Source organism: Oreochromis niloticus, linkage group LG16 (assembly GCF_001858045.2).
Source record: "Oreochromis niloticus isolate F11D_XX linkage group LG16, O_niloticus_UMD_NMBU, whole genome shotgun sequence".
NCBI lineage: Eukaryota > Metazoa > Chordata > Actinopteri > Cichliformes > Cichlidae > Oreochromis > Oreochromis niloticus.
In genome coordinates this window covers 31650230-31671715 of record NC_031987.2, presented here as the reverse complement: position 1 = coordinate 31671715, position 21486 = coordinate 31650230, and the positions used below count along the sequence as shown (strand labels likewise).

The 21486-nt window shown below is 40.0% G+C and overlaps 1 protein-coding gene across 1 annotated transcript; it reads right to left on the bottom strand.

Annotated features, from left to right (window-relative positions):
* Positions 1-12249: 12249 nt before the first annotated feature.
* tnfsf11 (TNF superfamily member 11) lies at positions 12250-21072 on the bottom strand. The gene is made up of 4 exons (XM_003449593.5): positions 20626-21072; positions 18134-18169; positions 14865-14988; positions 12250-14100 (listed from the first exon to the last, which is right to left on the bottom strand). Exons 1-4 carry the CDS (start codon positions 20827-20829, stop codon positions 13661-13663), a joined length of 804 nt encoding a protein of 267 aa, XP_003449641.1. The 5' UTR covers positions 20830-21072; the 3' UTR covers positions 12250-13660.
* Between the last annotated feature and the right edge of the window lie 414 nt (positions 21073-21486).

Sequence of the window (21486 nt, the reverse complement as noted above, 5' to 3'; positions counted from 1 at the left end):
CTGTAGCGGTTAGGATGTTCTGTGTGGTCGTATCAAGGCCAGCCATATAGAAAACTGCTGCACTAATCAGAATACATGTGTTCTAGTGCTGAGATGAAGATAAAGATCAAATCTGATGCAATGCATTGCAGCTGACATCGGCCTACTTTGTCAAAGCGTAGGAAAGATTGCCAACCATGATACTGATTTCCATTTGAGTATAAGGGGGAAGTTTTGTCATATGAGTTATGTAAAGTGAAACATCATGGTAAATTGCCTGTGGCCTGTGGTCACAATTTAATCCACCATTTTCCAACAAGACTAACTTGTTTTGCTCCTTAATGTAGACTGAGATTGAAAAATAACCTACTCCTCACAGGTTGACCCAAAGCAATTGTTCATTTGTTTAAACACAATCCTAAAGACAACCTGAAACATGTAACTACTGTACTGAAACCTAAATTATGACCAGTAATTGTATTGTTTTTATAATTTGTTACACAATGAAAGGATTAAGAGATAATAATATTTAGAATTTACATAAACAGCGAGCTGGGGGATAGCCATGTCTGTTTCACCACAACCCACCGGATAACCAAACAATCAGCCAACCAGTCATACAACCCAACCCAAACTGGACACCCTGTCTGATCGTTAACATCTAATCGAAAGGCCATTTTCAGCTGTAATCACCAAAAACAGATATCACCACCTTCCTATTCACTGGCAAACTCAAGACGTGTCAGTACATGTGCCTTCTTGAGCAGGGGGACCTTGCAGTGTGTGTGTGTTGAATGATGTTCTTGGTGACTGTGGTCTCAGCTGCCTTCAGGTCATTAACAGGTTCCTCCTGTGTAGTTTTTGGCTCATTCTCACCCCATGAGGATCTTGAATGGCACTCCAGACCGACTGCTGGACATTTTTACTTCTTCCATTTCTGAATAATCGCACCAACAGTTATCACCCTTTTAACAAGCTTCTTGCTGATGGTCTTGTAGCCCACTTGTGCATGTGTGGTTCTTTGGTTCTTTGATGACCCTTTGGTTTTGCCCATGGTGTTAAGGAGGTTGAAATGGAAGAAACTGATTCTGTGGACAGGTGTGTTTTATACGCATACTTAATACATTCAGATCAGGAATATCTTGACATGCAAATTGATATATAACTTTTATGCAATGGGAGTAGCTGAGCAAAGTTACAGCAGGGGATCAAATAATTACTTCCTCCATTTGTAAACTGTATAGTGCCTGCTCCATGTATCTGGATCGTTTTTTTAATATATGGTAAAAACATACATTTTTCTATATTAAGTTTTTTAACAGACTAAATGTCAATATATGTGAATACATTTTGATGTGTGTCAGAATTCTTATTTTCTTTGTTGCCTAACTGCCAAGGCTTTGGAGAACAATCTAATGAAAAAAAAATATCATCTGAAAGTTAGGGATTAGGGTTATAGTGATCACTGAAGAGCAGACCTTTGAGGATTAGGAAGGCTAATGTAAGCCAACCAACTGGAGAAGGAATATGACAGTGTCCTTCATGTTGTCTTATAGGAGTGGACTTTGGGGTTACAGGTTGTCAAGCAATCTGGTCCCCGTACAACCTGTGCAAGAGCATCGCCACAATACTCCATTGAGCTGGACTCCACCAGGGGTTCCCTTTACCAGAAACTCTGTTCATAAAGGTCAAGATTTTTACTTCAGTGTCACAAAAATCATCGACTGAACAAATCAGTGGGTCAACAAGTCATCCAACCAAACAACCAAACAGCGAATTCATCATAGACGTGGGATGGAAAAAAATATGAGAGGATGGGAGAGGGATCAAATGAGGACCATATGAATGACATTCCAACTTGTCTTGATTCTGGGTGTGTTGCTTGTTGTTGCTGGTGGTTTGGGAAGTCTGAGAGCCTCCGCAGATTTAGGTTTTGTTGACAATGTGTTTGTCTGACTCATCCCTGTCATTACTATATTACAGATCTGACTCAGTGACTGATTGACTGACTGACAGAAAGGACACAATCAAACACATCTTCTACAGAATAGTATCAAAAGAGTAGCCCATTTTGATAGCGTCTTTATATCACTGATTCTCTGAGTTGATTTAATCAAGGGATCTAAGTTGCACTTGTAATCATGAGGATTAGAGTGTTAGTCAGTGTTATTTATGACTGCCCAGGTATCACAACATCTTAATGGAAGCTAACTGAACCATCTGAGACATTTTATCCTGGGATTATTCTTGAGAATTGCAGCAACATGACTGGGATGGGGAGTCCCTTTATGTATGCATGTGTGTGTGAGTTATTAAGTGTGGTTGCATGGGTGCATGTATCTGTATGCGTCTGGCCAATGCCTTCATTGTCTGCATGTATTAGTGTAAGTTTAACCACAGTCTTTCCTGTTTTTAACTGTACTGACATTCCCTCTTCCTCTGGGTGTATTCTGAAGTGCAATGCTCAAATCTGTGGGATAACCAGCCATTAGAATCCTGAGTACTGCAGGGTTTTAGTCAGAGCAATGGGAATTTGTGTGCCTACAATAAAAACTGAAAGGAAAACATTGCATTAGGTAAAACTTCAATGATACCCATAAGGGAAGTTAGGAGAAGGAAAATAAGTAGTCTGGGGCATACTCTTAGGGGCTGGGGGAACATTTGAGAAACTATGAACATTCTTTTACAGTCAACTTTAAACTTATATTTATTTTAATTTGAAATAATCTATGTCACATGTTTTTTCATGGTCAATGCAAACTAACCAAAAGTTTTTTTCTATGGACAGATAACAGATGCACAAGCAATCATTGCTTGGACACATTTCAAAACCGTCCCCTACATTTGTGTAAAATACCCCAATAGCCTCTTCTCATCTACTTTTGCATTTATCTGTAGTTTATTGGAACTTCTTTGTGGTTATGTTGCATTCTAGCATGTATGTCTTGTGATTTTGCATCTGGTTATAGTCATTTAACCTTTTTTTTCTATTTTGTGTTGTGGTTTTGTGTGTGTGTATCTTTAGGGTTGTTTTGAGCCGCTTTGTAATTCTCCTTTTGCTTTTTTTTGGTCCATTGGGTTCCAATGGTAAACCTGCTGTAAAACTGGCACAGTGACTGAGGACAGTCCTCTGACTCTTTGGAGTAAGTTTCATATCTATGCTTGTAGCATGCTAGCACTACAAAATGTAACTATTACAGCCAAACGAAACCAACACGGCAATGATCTGCCGTGTTGGTTTCGTTAGGCTGTAATCAGCAACTGTTTCATGTCTTAAGGACAAACTCGTAATAAGCACAACCCAAGAGTCAGCCAACAGGACTGCATATGCTGTAAACCTGAAGAAGTTAGCAGAACTTGAAGACAACCAATTGCCTTAAGTTCATGAACTTAAAAGTTGAAGGTTATCAGAACTCCAATATTTTGATTACATTCAAAATGTACCTTTTGACTAAAATAAAAGTAAAACATTTAATAATTAAATTCAAAAATATTTAGTAACCGGAACTTAAAGTTTTCAACTATGTCTCCCATGGGAATAAGTTGACATAACTTAAAAAGAATGAGTACAACAGAGTCAATTTTTTCAGTTTAGCAAAACTCAATATTCCTTTTTTCACAACTGTTTGTAAAGATCTGGGCACTGAAAACTCAAAAACATTCACACAAAATGTAGAAAAATTAAAGCAACCGACTGCCTCAATGGCTTTTAGGACTGCTAAATTTAAATCTTAAGTACACTTCTTCAGTTCAGTTTTGTTGACTTCCACCAATAACACATTGCACTGTTAACAGACATGACATGTACTTTGAATATCTCAATAGCAGATTTATAAACTCTTGAAACTCTAAACTTCTAAAATCTGTTATGTTTCAATACGTGCTTGGTTAACATTCATATTCAAAACAATGACTATAAGAAATTTCTTGTAGTCCAACAAAAACATGAAATGAAACAACAACAGAAAACAAAACAAGACACTGTGCACTGATACAGTGATTCACACTCTTGAGTCTCTAAGTTGGGGAACAATTTACCAGCTTCCAGACTACTCTACTCAGTGTTATTCAGTCCCTTGGTAATAATTGTGGTAGCAGATGTAGTGCACAGATCACTCCAAACATTACCAAGAATTTCATCAGCATTTCTGGGAGACCTCCACAAAGTCAGTTTGAATGAGTTTCAGAGGATGGTAATGAAAAAACTTTCAACCAAAAAGTAAAAACAAATGGGCTAATGCTAGAATTCAAAATCTCAGTGTGATTACTAAAACCAGGGTCGCTGCATCATCTCAGATCTGGCTTAACAGACTCCTCCTGAATGAATAAGAGACAGTGATTACAAACTAATCCACAGGACGATTTTATGACAAATCACCTACATTCAAAATCACTTATATTAGCTGTGACCCAGAAGATTCTGCAAATTGTCACATATGTCTCTAAGTATCCTCCAGCAACTTTTAGTGTGTAGGAGTATTTTTGTAGTTGTTTTGAAAACAACTACATGTGGGTAGGTAAAAACATCTGATTTGTAATCTAGACATCAATAATTTCTGAGGTCAAGAAAAGAAAGAGGAAACTAAAAAGTAAAAACAAATGGGCTAATGCTAGAATTCAAAATCTCAGTGTGAGGTTCATAACAAATCTTTTTCCATTGTGAAAGTTTTCAATTTCAGCTAAAACTTTTGCTGACATACCTGTTTTGGGAGCCTTCTATACGAATAAAGTCAGTCTCAGTCAGTCAGCTAACTTAGTAAAATGGCTACATTAGCTTATTAGCTGTTAGCTTTTTAACTGTTAGCTAATGGTACCACTGAATGAGATTGCTTTGCTCACTAAAATAGCTTGGAAAAAAGAGAAATCTAAACAAAAATAGAATACTTACTGTGAAATTAACAATGCTGTTTATTTGCTGGTGATAAATGCACAGCCACCTTATGGCAGTTGTTTCTGTGCTTTCAATTAGTCTTTAATCCCCCGTTCACATTTTAAAATCAAACAACCACAGAGAGTGGGTGAACCACCATATTTGACAGGAAATTGAGTCTTTACTAAAAGAAAAGAAAATATTAAAAAAATTTAAAAAGCTAAATAAAAAAAAGTCAATTGACTGTTTTTAAAGCTTGCAGTTGATGCAGATTTTTTAAATGTCCCAATAAATTCATTGCAAATTGTAAATTCATTATTTTTAAGTCTAATTGTTTTTTAAATGTTTAAAATGTTTATGTAACGTTTTGAAAAGAAATAAAAGCAACCAAAAACAAAGCAAAAAACAAACAAAATATCAAACTTTGTGCATAATGTTAGTGCAAGAACCTGTGAACAACAGGTTCTTGCACTAAAGGACAAGGATATTTTACTCTTTTCTCAGAATTTAAATCAATCTATTATCTCCGACTAAAGACTAATATCTTTTATGTTTGGGGTCAGATTAACCCCAGGAATCAAAACCTGCCATATCATTTAAATAAATTAGTCAAATTAAATTATTTTTAAGTAGTAGGTACTTAATATGCAAAATAGTTGAAGTTGATAAAAAATAATATATTGAACAAACTCAAATAGCTTAAGTTCTTCTAACATTTTCTTCTATTTAAGTACCTTTGAGCTTGGGGTGGCTTTGAGCATGGGGTAGAGCAGGTCACCTATTAACCGGATGGTTACACTCTTCTCTTACACTCGGATCAGTTCAGGTTGTCGAGCTAGGTTGCAATGGTTACCTGCCTGCCCTGTTGAACAGCTTGACTGTTTGGCGGTTTAAGTTTGCAATATAATTAATTGATTTTTTCAGTTTATGTCTTTATAGACATTTTTATAACTCCTTTAGGTCATTGTATATTGAATTTCATCTTATAGAAATTTGTTGTGATTGCTTGGGGATTCTTAGCCTGTAGTGACATCTAGATCTTCAAAGATGCTTTGTGTTTGTTTGTAGCTTTGAATTTGAATGTCTACAAGATAATTTTAGTGCAGTTAGGTTTCTTATCTTATAGCTCATTGTTTTGGTTGTCAACAACAAATATGTGAGCATTTTCATCTCCAAAGGGTAACATAATCAATAATATTTGAGAGCCCCTGACTGAAAGCAAATTATAATATGGTTATGGACATAAGTTCAATATAAATTCTTCTTTATCTACTTACAGTAGTAATGCAACACAGAGCACCTGTATAAAAAAGCCCAAAGCCAACTGTATTTCCTCAGGAGGCTGAGGTCTTTTAACATCTGCAGGAAACTCCTGAGGATGTTTTACCAGTTGGTGGTTGCTGGAGTACTTTTCTATGCTGTGGTGTGCTGGGGGAGCAGCACAGCAAAGAAGGACTCATCCAGGCTGGAAAAACTGATCAGGAAGGCTAGCTCCGTGGTCGGCCATGAAGGACACTCTGGTGACAGTGGCAGAGAAAAGGACACTAAAAAATTGCTGGACATTATGGACAATGCTGGGCATCCTCTGCACACGGTCATAAACAACCAGAAGAGTCTGTTCAGTGACAGGTTGCTTCTCCCAAAGACAAGAACCAACAGACTTAAAAACTCCTTTGTCCCACACGCCATCAGACTACTTAACTCCTCTCTGGAGGGGAAAGGGAGGGGAAACAGGAGGACAAAGGAGGGGGGAACAACTAAGCTGTAGTGCCTCTTCACTTCACTGTGCAATACTTTTTGTGCAATACTTTTTGTTAATAGTCAACGGTGCAATAGACTTCAATACTTGAAATGTGCAATTCCCTTGTATTCTTATTCCTATTTATTCTATTTATCCCTTTTGTATATTTTATTTATATATGTTTCTGTATTTATATATGTGTATATATAATATTCTGCTCACGTTCTGTAACTTCTGTCGGTGCTGTGCTATTGGAAACCGAATTTCCCCGAATTTTCTTAATGTATTGGTGTATTTTATTAGTTCATTTTAACAATGGTATGGTTAGCATAAAAGTACTTCAAATTTTCCCAAAAGCCTCCATAAATCAGAGCTCAGATTGAGACATATTTGTTTTGGTTTCACCACCAATGGTCAGCTGCTGGCTCAAAACTTTTCAGACTCAGTTTGCTTGGTGGCTTTTCTACTGTGCCAGCAGTAAAGCAACTGAGTACTGGGTATTTCTTAACACAATGATGAGTTTGTTTATGACAAGCAATATAATAATAGGCCTTTTTCAGTGCTTGGAGTTGATTAATGTTAGCTGCAAACTACGGCTCATATGGAAACTCATTATTTTGACTGACCCCTCCAGCCACAGATGTGCATATTCTGGGCACAGTTACACACTCTCTGACACCTGGAAGTTGCCCAGTATAACCACAGTCTGGTCTACTTGTCAGCTGGAGGTTGAGTTCCTTGCTAAGGAGGACCTAAGTAGTAGTAACTTGCATCTTTCAGTCAACATGTTGCTAGATATTTCTGAGCACAAACAGCATTTTCAACATTTCCTGCTAGAAACGTTGAAAATGGTCTAAGTGATTTTTAGAAACATGTAAACCATTCATGGGAATACAGTATGTAAGTCAAAAACAGAGTTTGTGCAATTCTAAGAAGGTTGAAAGTCAATACTTTTCATTAGCACCTTTATTCCTTGACACAGCCTAAACGCCTAAACTCTCTCAGACAAGCTCACTTATAATTTATTTAAACAGTCTTCATGAATAGTTCTCCGGGCTTCTTAAACGACATTCAAAAGCTCTTCTTTGGATGCAAACAATATTTTTTACGCTTAGATGGAACCATATTGTCATGGCCCTCCATTTTTGCCCTGGTGTGCTGTCTTCACTCCTCGCACCAAGGTGGCAACTGGTTTCCGGTCTCCGTCTGATCTCCACATCCACGCCTCTCTCACCTGCTGCTCATCTCCACTTATTGTTCCAGCCAGTACTTAAGACCCTGGTGGAGGACTGTTCCTCGCTGGATTGCTATACTTACCTCCGTTAGTGTAGCAAATTTCCTTGTGTTTCCTGGTTCTCTCCTAACAGCTGTCTCCATCTCCCTGTACAGATCTACCTGGGTCCTTGCCTGTTTCCCTTGGACCTGACCTGGATGAGCGTGAGTGAGTCACTGCATGGGATCGGATTGAGTGTGTTTGTGTCACGGACTGTACAAAGAGGAGTCTGAGCGTGTTATCCCCTGCCCTGGACCCCTTTTTTGGAACCCCTGGAGCCCTCATCCCTTGATCACTGTGTATATATACATAACTCACGTGGTGTTGTAAATAAATCCAATCCTAATCCAATGTGACACATACACTATATGGTTGAAAAGGTGCACTAAGCTGTCATGTAGTGCTAGCGAGTGCTAGGCATTAAACAATTTAGATAATAGAATTTAACTCATCATAACTGAAGCACAAGATTCTTTGGCAGTCCACACAGTAGGTCATGGTCTTTGTCAGATAGTCCATTAAAAATGCTCTGAAAGGCATTACGAGCACAAACATAGCAGAAAAGAGACTCAGCCGTAAGTGGCCTTTTGAGGAACTGCAGTTTAATTTTGCACTTCAGCATTGGCTTCATTGTATTAGCGCGCAGAAAAGGTTTGGTATATTTTCTGCAGTGTTGTGCCACACATATCTCTCTATTCATTTTTGCAGTGTAAATGCAACAGTGCTTTAGTGCTTTTTCTTGGCTTACTTACTGACTGCATTGCAATTGTTCCATGCTCCAGTGGGAAGAGCAGAGATACTGCTCATCGTGGCACTATGGACTGAGTCATTACTGAAGTCATCATGTTGTGAATCTGTGCACATGCAGATTAAAAGTATGAATTGTATTAAATTTGTGTTTGGGGGAAAAAATCTTTCTAAGTTTTTTTTTTTGGATCAAATTTAACATCTAATCCTTTACTTGCAGTTTTGATGTCCCCATAGGTCTGTTGGAAGCTCTCTCCCCTATCGTTTAGTTAGGACCTTCAAAATGACTGCCAAATAGTGAAACCAAAATGGCTCCCATCTTGCATGACCTGCTTCTTGAAGGACCCTAGCCATATATCACATTTCCCTTATTCTGAGCCTGTTAAGCATTCATAAGGCATTTGTTTTGGAGGTTCAAATTTTAGATTTGCTCTCCATGGTTCTGAAAAATTGTCAAAAACGGTTATTAACAAGATCACTGGGGTCTCAGTTATAGCCAAAGTGGGATTACCTTTGAGAGTCTCCATAGAAAATGACAAAATTTAGCATTTGCTACAGCGGACAAAAGAAAGAAGGATAGAGAGGACTTATGGACTTCATCTCTTTGTTCTGACATTGTACTTGGACCAGCTGACCCATTACAATGCCCTTTAGACCTTTTGATTTTTTAATTTATTATGGGGTTTCCTTTAATTGAAGACCCCTCGAAGGTCTGCTGACCTACACACTTTCACAGAGACATAGACAGTCTGGCACACACAGACACACATACTTTGCCGACAGCTTAAGCAGGAGATGACAGGCCTGGTTACAGTAATAACCCCTCCAGCTATCTCACGCCCATGCGTCTGCAGTATAGCCTGTAAATCTCACTCTGTTATTGTTTTAATAACACTAATGTTAGCATTAGCCAAGCGGTAAAAACGTCAGACATCAAAAGCCTGAAACATCTGAACTATATTGGGGTGAAGACAAAGGGCGAGGGCCCAGCTTGTGAAAATAGCTGGCTGTGCTGACTCGGCAAAGGAGTGTGTGTGTGTGTATGTGTGTGTGAATGTGTGTGTGTGTGTGTGTGTGTGTGTGTGTGTGTGTGTGTGTGTATGCGTGTGTGTGTGTGTGTGTGTGCGTGCGTTCAGCAGGAAGGGCAGTAGTAGGCACAAATTTGTATACTGATAGTGCAATTGTGTAAGTGCGTGGATATTTCAGTGCATGTAAGAGAGCCAAGCGACCTGCACAGAACAAAACCCTGCAGCTGCTCGGTAAAAACGGACTTCTCAGAGCTCCATTTCCTCCAAACCACAAAGCCTCATAAAACTAAGCAGCCATACTTAGCTAATGGCATTGACTTCAGTACCGATGCCTCTGGTGCTGCTTATTGGGGGAAAACACCCTGATATATTTTCCAGCACATGACTTTGTTTTTCTGAATCAACAGCTCCACCTCTTCTCTGAAGCATGGGGAAATAATAACTCTGAAATCATGTCTGATGGAGATGCATCGTAAAACGGCAGAAGATGGAAATAAAATCCACTTTTATTTATCCACTGTATTTGCTGGAGCTCATCTGCGACACACTGTCATGGAATATGTGAAAACCCGTTGGCAACAGGGGTGTGGATAGGGTCTGGGCTGGCACCACCACTGTCTGAAATCTGATTTGAACCCAAGAGCCTCCGCAAAATTTTGTTCACATGGGAACACATGGGGTCTGGATCCCCTTTCTGGGAAAAACAGCGTTGTCATCTTCAGGGCATCATTGTAAATTTAACTATATAATGACAAATACTAAAACATTATGTCTGCATGCTCATATAACCAATGCAAGACGCTTGAAACTACATTTTTTAAGTTGTTAAGTTGAAATATGGACTCCCCCTTTGACTCACAGTGATGTCTAAGACATCAATGTTGTTTTTTTTGGGGGGGGGGGGGGGGGGGGGGGTTCCCAACAACCACTCATTACAGCAGCTCTGCTCATTCTGAGTTTCTTTCTTTCTTATCTTTTTCTTCTCGTAATTTTTTATAACTAACGTATTAGTAATTTGACTCTGCAACCATGTTCTACTTAACAAATTTCCCACGTGTGGGACTAATAAAGGTTATCTTATCTTATCTTATCTTACAATAAAACACATGTACAGCTGGACAGCCTTGTATTTTGTTAGTGCTATCACTCTGTGGTTGAACCTAGTTTTGCCATATTGCTACATGGCAACCTAATGTGACTTTATGGAGGCAGGAGGTCTCACATCTATGAAAATCCTTGTGATCTGATGAATTTTAAACACCCAGCCCCCGTCCTGACTGGTTCTTGACCTAGTGCCTCCCCATTTAAAAAAATCTATAAACACCCCTGACTGGCACCAGGGAAAATAGAAGAAAGCAATGCAGCTTGTGCCCTGTAGTGTAAGTTAAAACCTATATGACATTAATATTGGTTGCTTGCGTTTTAAAATATATGAGTAATGAAATAAACTGGCAAGTTCTCCACGTGTACCAAAAATGACCTATTTTATGAACCTCTGAGTGCAGCAGGCGAGACTTCTTTGTCAGCGTATATATATGAGTGTGTGTGTGTGTGTGCGTGGATGCATGCTCAGGGTGGGGGTCCAGTGAATGCCAGGCTATCCATAATGTTTACTGACACAACACATTTTAATGGTTTTAGCTAAGAGCCAAGAAATTGAGAAATCAAGTCACATCAAAAGGGTGGCACACAGCGGAAGTCCATTGTTTACACTTATGGCTTCAGCTAAATCTGAGTAGTCCTATGGACACCACAGCTGAATTGCTTTGTTGTTGCAAAACTCTGTACAAGTATTGTTTATTTGCATAAAACAGCTTTCTAAAAAAAAGCATTCCCATTTTTGCCTTTAAGATGTATTATTGTTTTGTGAACTTTCATTAAAGGAAATTCTATATTATACTTTCCGCAGTAAGAAATGAAATATGGCAATAGAGTCAAAACTCAAAAACTAATTAGCTCCTCACCGACCTCAGCCAAGTATTTTTATTCCACCCCCAGATTTCATTTCAGACCCTCAGTAAGTAATGTTTGAACAATGAGCTGAGAGTCGTGTGAGGTCCCAGCATGCAGAACAAACGTGTGAACCCCAGTCATTTTCTGGCCATATGCTGGTGAACACCCAAGATCACACAATAGAGGAATTGTTTGGCTTTGAGTCTAACATTAAAAGTTTCTCTTTCTCTTGCGTGCCGCAGGGCTTCATGGGAGACCCATTACAACGATGATCAAAACGACTCATACATATTACAGTGAAGTAACGATACTCTGGCCATCACTCCCATCCCATACAGGCTGTTTCTTGTTTATTTTGCAGGTTGTTTTGAGCCAGGTCTCCAAATATCTGCTGTGAGTTAGCAGTAGTGGGCGGTTTCTGGTGGGCCACTGTGACCGGGTGTGCAGAGGTAAAGGAACAACGTGACATCATTCTTTGGCAACAGCGGTGTTGAATTTTCCAAAGATTTTGGAGATTATCAAATTTCACATTGCAATCATATCACGGTCAGGGTGGCCTGTTCATCACCTTACAGCTTGAGGCAGCTAATCCTGTGAAGTTCAGCCACCCCAAACAACAGCCTGGATCAGGTCTTTTCCAATACACTTGAAACAATTGTAAAAAAAGTAGCTTTTTTTATTAAAACATACACAAACATAAATAAAAAGAACACTGAATAGAAAAATCTAGCAGATAAAAACAGATGAAGGTCTAACAGGTGTGCTACAATCTTGTAGAAGAAACAATATAACCATATTGCTTTTGGCTAGGCAAGTACACACAGAATTGTCAAAAATCGAGATACATAAATATAGAATTTAAAAGGAAGCCCCTGTGTTTTAATAACAAAAAGCGTGCCTACTATTTCCTCTAAGTGCTGCTTAATGAATGTCATACAGACATAAAATATAAATGATTTTACAGCCGAAAGGTCACTTTAACAGTGGCCCATCTCTGTACTTTTCTAGCTAATAAATAAATATTTAGTGCATATTCCCATTTACCTCACTGAAGAGCCAAATGAAAAAAAAAAAAACAACAACAAAAAAAAAGTTAAGTTAAAGACGAACCAAACTCAACTTGGTTCGTCTAGTGAAAGAAAAGACAGGAGTCTATTCCTGTCATTCATGGTCAGACAGTCCTGCTATCTGCTTCACTTGCTGATCGTCATAAATGAAACAAACATGTCATTTATGACATTGTCATGTTGTAACCTTCAAATGACCACTTGGGGCGGAAAAATGGATAATAAATGTTTTTTGGAGCAACAACCCCATGGCTTCTCGCCTTTACACAAAGTCAAACTCATATTAAGCCTAAATTTTAATTGTGACTTTTGGGTGAAATTGCCTATCACTGTCACTATCCGCTAAAGTTGCTAAACTGCAAGGACGCTTCACTGCCTGCCTTGATCCAACTTCCAAAGACTTTCAAGAAAACACTTATACCAAGGCCTAAGAGTCGTGTTATTTTTATCCTGTGATAATCTGCTAAGTACAAGCAGATGCTCTATCAACTCCAACTCTCTCTTTGGACATTTTTCTCCAACAATCAGCACTGATAAATCCTTTCTTGCTGCACCTCCTGCCAACAAACTTACTTCCTTAGTTGCTCCCTTGTGGATTGTTTAATTAGTGCATAAACACATGTCAATCCTTAAGTCTAAATGTTGTAATCTGAACTGAATGTATTTAAATTTCCCAACACAAACCACAAAAAAGTCCAATAAAACTCAAGTGCTATTTTGGGTGAAGTAGAGAGCGCTGGTTCTGCTTTTTGGGAAAGGAAAAACGCAAAGTGGAAAGACAAGTTTGTTTTTTGAAAGGTGTTTACCTTTTGCATAAGTTTTTCCTCATAATAAGAGTCCAAAAAGGCTATCTGATGAAAAACAATGTGACACAAAAAACAAAACACACATGTACAATTAAGAAAAAAAAAACAAACTCTTTTGACAAATTAACATCACTAACAGTGGTTCTTTGGCATATCAAATGTTCAGTAGCATGTCTGCTCCCCATGTATTTAAGTTTCAGTTACCCAACTTTATGGCCCCAAAATACGTCCCTTCTCCTGCCAGGTCCAGCATGAAGGCGTTGGACACATTGACAAACAAGGCATCTCCGATATCCAGCTGGACCCCTCGTCCCTGCTGGGCACAGTACATATTAAAGCTTGTGTCGTTCCACCGCATAGTGCTGCCCGTCTTGCTTAGTACCACAGCCTTGCTGTTGTGTTTGATGCTCTCATGGCACATGTACTGGAAGAGCTGGGTGTTTTTAACATCCACTGGGGGGTTGTCCTCTGAAATTGGCCCTTGGCCTTTGAAATTGTAATAGCGAAAGCAAGTTTTGGCGTAAACGTAGTAGAAACCGGCTTCCCTCACCAGCAGTTTCCCCTTCTGGTAACCCATGTTATGGAGGTGCGCATGCGTATCATCCCATTCAATGGTGATGGCCGTCAGCTCACTCTCTGTGTGATGACAAAGAACAACAGAAAAACTGGATGAATTACTTTACCTTTAAAAAACTTTTGTTGTTTATCAAGAACATCCTTTCTATATTTGCAGTAATCTAGTTTAACTAACCTAGTTTCAAACTAAAGGTTCAGTAAATCAGGTCACAACATTAAAACTTAACCTCTTTATTGTAAAATTTATATTCGTTGTAACTCTGTTAAGCATTAACATTATAGCACCATCAAGAGAGTCAACACTTAAAACAGGAAGTCATCTTTGTATCCCAATGCAACGTAATTTCTAAAGGACGTTTAATGCTGTACTACTGAACAAGGGTAAAAAGTTATGAATTCAACAATAGCTGTAGCTATTTTTGTACAACTAAGATTTACACAGTTTACAATGAGTAGAAACTAAAAAATAATGGAAAAGTATGAGCAAGTCTCGCCACTCATGGGGCATCTCGGTAACGCCTTCAGAGAGTTATTTGAGAAGCCTCTCATGAGGCAGAGGACAAGTATATGTCATATATTAGCAAGCTAATATTTCATTTGTTGAGCACTTTGGTTAGTGTTTAAAAACAAATCATTTCATTTGGTGATTTTTTTTTTAAATTGGATGATGCATACAATATGAAATCATATATATAATAGTTATATCAAAACATATGGGGCAAATAACATATTCAGTTTATATTTTATTTATTATAAATGTGAAACTGTAAAAAAAAAAAAAAAAAAAAAAGGCCTGCAAAAATGACATTTAGATTAAGACTCACTCTTTGGGAACTCCTGATGCGTTCTGATTGGTAGATGGGCTGAAGCCATGCCATCTCTATTCTTGCATCGTCTGTTTTTCTTTGGATCTTTCAGCGCATTCAGCATTGGCTCTGTCTGCACCTCCTGCAGAAAACGTGGAAAAGCTGACATAACAAACTGACAGATTTACAGATCAAACATGAAAGTGTTCCTGAGCTTATCATTGTGAGGTTTTGAACTTAGTGACCTCTCAGATAATCAGTCACAATTAACTTGCACCAGCCTGGTTAGAACTAAGCAGGGCCTATTACGTGATGCTATCAAGATACAGCCTCTCAGTCAATCTTCTGTCTGGAGCCAGCCATGTGAACTCCAGCCAGCTTTCTTGTGATTTTGATGCCTCTTGTAAACAGAAGGTTAAAGCACCAGGTGGGTGAGGATGTGTGCTTGTGATAACCGTATTAAGTGCATCCAGTCTTGATGACATCATACAAAGCTAAGAGTAGAAAAAGATGACTGAAACAGAGCAGTCTGTAGCCTGAACTTTTGGCTAAGAGAGACTATTTGTACATACACTGACCTCACTATATGAAACTTTAGCCAAGTTTACTATGAACATTCACCACTGGAACAGTACACAGTATATATATATGACATATAATAAAGATACGATTATAGGCCCACTATAAGGTTGTAATATTTTTGAAAAGATTTTGACATTTTTTTACCCACAGCTTTATTCTCCTGTCTGTTTGAATAACTACTTCTTTCCATGGAGCTGAGCACGTGTGTATACATGAAGATGTGTGTGACCTCCTGGTGAGTGTAAACTTTCAGAAAGATTGTTCTTCTCAGGGATTTGGCAGCAACAGTGTCTGGACTGTATTCAGTCGCTGACTGCTGATTCTATTCAAGGCCGCGATGACGCCGCCATCCACTGTCTGAGCCGGGCTGTCCTCAGGCAAGACAGAGCATATACACTCAAGGAAAACATGGTTTCCAAGCAAGTAAACAGTTGCAAAGGAGCTGCCAACTCTCCTACACATCTGGCATGAGATTAAAATATCAGGTGTGAGTGTTGTTTTCTGCCTCTGTTTCTACCTACATGACTGCTCTTTTTCATATATATATATATATATATATATATATATATATATACATAGGGCTTTGCCGCAAAACACTGGGGTGAAGATTATTAAACTTTTTTAAGCAGTTTTCTCTGATTGGAAGAATCCAGGTATAATGGCAGTATTATCTCATCTCAACTCTGAGCCAAGATTAAAAAAAATTAAAAATCTAATGAAAAGGAAAGTGTTGAAAGTTTTAAACATACCAATTGTGAAACCACACATGAGCACAGTTGCGCATTCCAAATAAACTCCATTACAAAGCCAGTCTGGCAACGTCACACCTTTACCGCTCTAATATTGCTCTTAAGTATTTATTCACAGCCCAAGTCTAGACAAATTTGCACGGATCTCAAGCTAAGATTAGCAGTCTCTGTCCCCCCAAAACAATTTGCTGCACAAACATGTTTATAGTGCAGCGCCCTGGAATGAGACAGGGGTAAACAAGGCCTTGCCAAGGCTAAAAGGTAATTGTGAATGTGCTCCCAGTTGGCCCTACGTTGTTGGATCTATCTTGATTTGTGGTGAGACCAAGTCATACCTCTTTAACCATAGTGAAGAGATTATTTAAACAAAGTTAACAGCAGCTTGGCAGCTACCTGAGTGACACAGGGACCTAGAAGTAAAGTGTGCAGGATGGCAGCCACTCTGCATCAGGCTGAGCTGCTACACGATAAAGACGTGTTCTTAGAAAATATTCATGCAGCTACGGCTGACTGGATTGCACATGCTTGGTCCTGCAACACCACAGTGAATGCAGGCTTCAGTTCAGCCTTTTAACAACACACCACATCCATCCTTCCCCCTGTCTATTATGTTGAGTGGTTTCTGTGATGCTACACTAGAACAAAAGTCCTCTCACTCAGAGCTTGGCCACCAAAGCAGATTGTCTCTTTGTATTTCGTACTGCATCTGACTCCTAACACAGATCTCTAAACATTCAGATCATGAGCTGTGTCTGATTCATGGCACTGTGTTCTCACCACTCCCCAAATCTTACTGACCACAGGCCCAGCCCCAGTGCAGGCCAGGCCTGAACATCCTGTCTCACATCAAAGAAGCTGGAAAAATAAGCCGACAGCTGTCCACTGAGGCCTGAGAGCACCAACTCTCTTCACAACCCAGCATGGGCCATGAGGACCTGTCACCCTGACACCTCAAAAACTCCCATCATATCTTCCTGTGCTACGTGGGAAACAGCCGCAGGGCTGACACAATGAACTCCTAAGTACCAGACAGGCTGGGTGGTTTGTGCAAGCACTCCGCCAGGGATACCAAACACAAATACATAATTTCAAAGGAAATTAAAACATTATGGGAACCCAGTGTTATTTTACTTCCTGGACTGTTTTTTTGCTATTGCTCTACTTAAAAAAAAAAAAAAAAAAAAAAAAAAAAAAGGGCGGTAACTTCTATAGAGGGATTAGAAAATATGACTTCAGTGATTAAGAATTTCCATTTTACAACTCCCTCGTGCTTCTCCCGATCATCGAACAAACACTCTGCGACCACTGACGCCAATGGGTGACTCAGTAATGGCCAATGCTGTAAACTACATTCTACATCAAAGATTAATCAAACTTGTGGGGGAAAGAAAACCCCAAGAAGCTATTCAATGCTATATCAAAGGCAGAGAGGTGTTTTTCCTGCTGTGGTCTGACCTCTCTCCAGCCCGTGTGACCACCTAGGGTTTTTGTGCTTGCTTTACAGAAGCTGTGGTGTGCACTGAAAAACATACCCATGGGAAAATCATAACTCCTGTCACTGCAGAAATTGCACATGATTATCCTGTTTTCCAAGTGCTTTAGGCTCTTCTCTTTTAAAAAAAAATAAATAAATGTACTTCCCCTTTGCAGTGACAAAAGGAAATACCTTGCAACCGTTGGCGTATTCTTAAAGCAGATTACTTTAAGCCTCTGTGGCATTATCTCTAATTAGCAGCAGTGTAACTACTTCTTTCTCAAGCTTTACTTTAATGACAATTTCAGAGCTGATTGGAGGAAATCAAAATCTACAGATGATGAAGCCTGATTAAGTAAGTGCGTGTGTGCGTGTAGCATGTGTATAATGTTGCAGCAGGAGGGACGTGTGAAAATGCACAATATCTGAGTGGAATGTGTCAGACGGCGCGTTGCCTGGGGTCACCCAGAGGTCAGACTCACCTCCATGGGCCGATGTGGAGTTGTGGACAAATCTACCTAGAGAAAGAAACAAAAGTGGTTATAGAGATTTTTTTTTAAATGCAGTGGTAACATCATATTTAATGAGCCCAATCTGTCTCAAAAATGATTCTCTGACAGGTCAAGATAGGCGAAATATCTCATCTTGTGTGCTGTATGTGCTGATGGACACCCATCAGTACATACAGCACATATCACTGTGTGTGTGTGTGTGTGTGTGTGTGTGTGTCTGCGAGAAAGCGCAAGAGAGTGGGAGGCTATTTTCCGCATGTCATTCTGCATTCCACCGCAACAGGGGGAAAAAAAAAGTCTGTTTTGTAACTTGAGCTTTGGCTCTCAGTTGCTGCTGTTCTGTTATCTGTGTGTTATTTAAATGACAACGAATAGTCTTCCATGCACGCAAACACACTTTAACCTTCACATTCCAATCAGCTTTTTAAAATTAAAAATTGTCTATTTAGCACATTCCTATCTCTGCATAGCACTGTGCCGATCCCTGCTCTCCTCACCATCTCCAGGAAGTTTTACAGGTGTTGTGGTCAGATGATGGCCCAGCACCATACTGATGACTCACACAGAGTGCTGCTATATGCATCTCTCATCGGAAAAAAGCCCTGACCAACCACAGGGCCTCTTGTGCTGCTGGGTACTTGAGACAGCCTTCCCCTCTTGTCACCTTCTCAGACAATCCCACACACAATCCCACACACTTTTACTGTACAGCTATGGAATGAAATCCATATCTGTATAATAAAAACCCTCCTTTATTGACAAGCCAACAAAAATTAATCAGGGGTGTCTCTAGAGAATGGAGGCATAGGGTGGCACTGGCCCCTTCTGGAATTATGATTGGCTCTCAAACTACCACTTTCAGTATTTTCATGCTATGCTACTTTATACTCCACTATATCCCTGAGGTACCACCTTGTTTATTTTAAAACTCTAGTTACTTATTACTTTTACTTTCCTCACCTCACTTGTAACCGGTCTTGGCAGATGGCTGCCCCTCCCTGATCCTGGTTCAGCAGGATGTTTCTTCCTGTTAAAAGGGAGTTTTTCCTTCCCACTGTCGTCCAGTGCTTGCTCATATGATTTTCTCTGTATTACTTTAGGGTTTTTACCTTAGAATACAAAGTGCCTTAAGGCAACTGTTGTAATTTTGGCCATATAAATAAAACTGAACTGAATTATTAATTTACACAGTTTGTCCAATAAATGTACAAATAGATGTAGTTGTGTTGTTACAGCTAAAGCTATCCATCAGTGTGAGAATTTTAAATCATCTCCAGCTGCAGCATTAAAATTACATATACTTTAATGAACTGTATGATTTTGCATAATGAGTAGCTGCCATAACTTTTGTACCATTACTTTTATAGGATTACGATTTTATGAGCCCTGTAAAACGCCCCAGAAATTCACACATAAACAGGGGGGAGAGATGGGGAAAAAGGAGAAAGGAGGAAGAAAGATGCTCGCCAGGTGAACTTAGTGCATCCTGACAGAGCAGAGATGCGGTCTGCCCTCTCGGCTTGTTCAAACACGACGATTATTCAACTCTAAAACCGCCATAAAGTAGAAAAAACAATTATTATTATTATTATTTATTATTATGATTATCATCATTATTATTATTATTTCACATCATCGCAGACACGTAACCTACAAGATGGCACACACGCGTCTTCAAGGAATATGAGCATATGTCACTGCGCTGTCACACAAGACAGCACGTCGGAACATCCACGGGGTCCTGCTTGAACTTTGCCATACTCCCCTGCCTCCACTGCGTCTCTGCTTATCCTCAAACGTTTACAGCTAATGTCACATACAAATTACAAATACAGCCCGCGGACTGCATGTAAACACGCTGCACGAAGAACTTCAGTGGCAGCAGCGACAGCCTCAAGTGAAAACATCTGTATTTTGCAAACAAGACATCATGCGTGACTGACATTTGGATTCGCAGCCGAGCCTCAGATGCTGAGATGTTATCGTCTCAAAAACAGGTAATCTTCGTGGAAAGGAAAAAAAATCTTTAAGGGGGTTCGTGAGATGCTATCAGCGAGTCAGGGTGTTTCTGCAGCGAGGCAGCAGTTTAACTGCGTGCCGTCGAGGCGCAGCACCTTCAAAGGAACACCAAAGTGCACCAAAGCTTTGCGCGGAGAACAGCACAAGTGGCTCGATCTGAAAGCTGCCCCCCTCTCTCTCTCTCTCTCTCTCTCGCTATCTTCACAGATAGCTTTACGTCTAGAGCTAGAGAAGTTATTTGACATTTTATGGCATTGTAAAGTTGCGCAAACATCCATGGACCCGGTCCTACCTCGCTCACGGCCAGGAATTGTTGACAGTCTTTTAGAAGTAAATATTTACACACAAACCCCAAGTTTGAGTGAAGCTACACACACAATGAAAGCAGTATAGGAGCGAGCTGAGCAGTAGATCACACCACGCTGTTGCTCTGAGATTCTTACCTCTTGGAGATAACCTGTCAGGTGTAATAAGATCGCCACGCTGGAGGCCACCTGAAGCAATCCCATAACAGCGAGGGTCCCGAATAGGAGCGGCCGGTAAGTGGGTTCCGAACTCTGCACCGGGTGGAAGCGGTGCTGCTGCCCCACCTCGATGTCGACGGTGTTCCGCAGGTAGCCTCTGTACTCGCTGTGGGTAGCTGCCATGCTGCGCGCTTTGTGTGTGTGTCGTTCAGCCCCGGGGCCAGGTCCCAGACTCAATGCAAGGAAGGAAACCGAGTTTGCAAGAGTCCCTATAATCAGCAGTGGGTGGGCTGAGAGAGCGCGTTTGCGTCTGCAGCCAATCAGAGGATCCTCCGGCAGCCCGGAGAGAAACAGACTCGAGCAGGACTGTCAACCGGATCGACCTGAGCGCATGACAGGTAAAGCGAGCCCTTTATGTCTGGCCCTTTGCGGAGACGCGTTAACGTGTGATCCTCCCCTTCCCGTCTACACCCCGTGAACATGAATTAGGCGCACAGCAGGGATGCAAAGAGGATGGATTTAAAAAGAAAAAATCGAACCCATCAGTGATCAGTGGGCACTCCTGTTTTGTATTTTTAAGAAAAAGATCAAACCTATTCAGCCATTCATTCATTCATTCATTTTTGACATAAATACTAAAAAAGGGGGAGGGGGGGGACTTTGCTTAGAAAAAAAAAACTTGTCTGAGTGATTTTAAAAGTATTCAGATATGATCTTCCTCGTTTTTACACCGCTGCCTCTCCATGTGTACTGGTTAACACAGTCACCTAAAAAGTGAAAGCTCTCTGGGTTGATCTCGAGAGGAGACAAAGGTTCCCTGGGGGTAGCGACAGGAAATGC

Excerpts from the sequence above, each read along its gene's own strand:
- tnfsf11 (XM_003449593.5), bottom strand. The coding sequence starts at position 20,829 with ATGGCAGCTACCCACAGCGAGTACAGAGGCTACCTGCGGAACACCGTC. Across the intron at positions 14,989-18,133 it reads CTCCACATCGGCCCATGGAG|GAGGTGCAGACAGAGCCAAT; the intron begins GTGAGTCTGACC and ends CGTTTTCTGCAG. Across the intron at positions 14,101-14,864 it reads GCATCAGGAGTTCCCAAAGA|AGAGTGAGCTGACGGCCATC; the intron begins GTGAGTCTTAAT and ends GTCATCACACAG.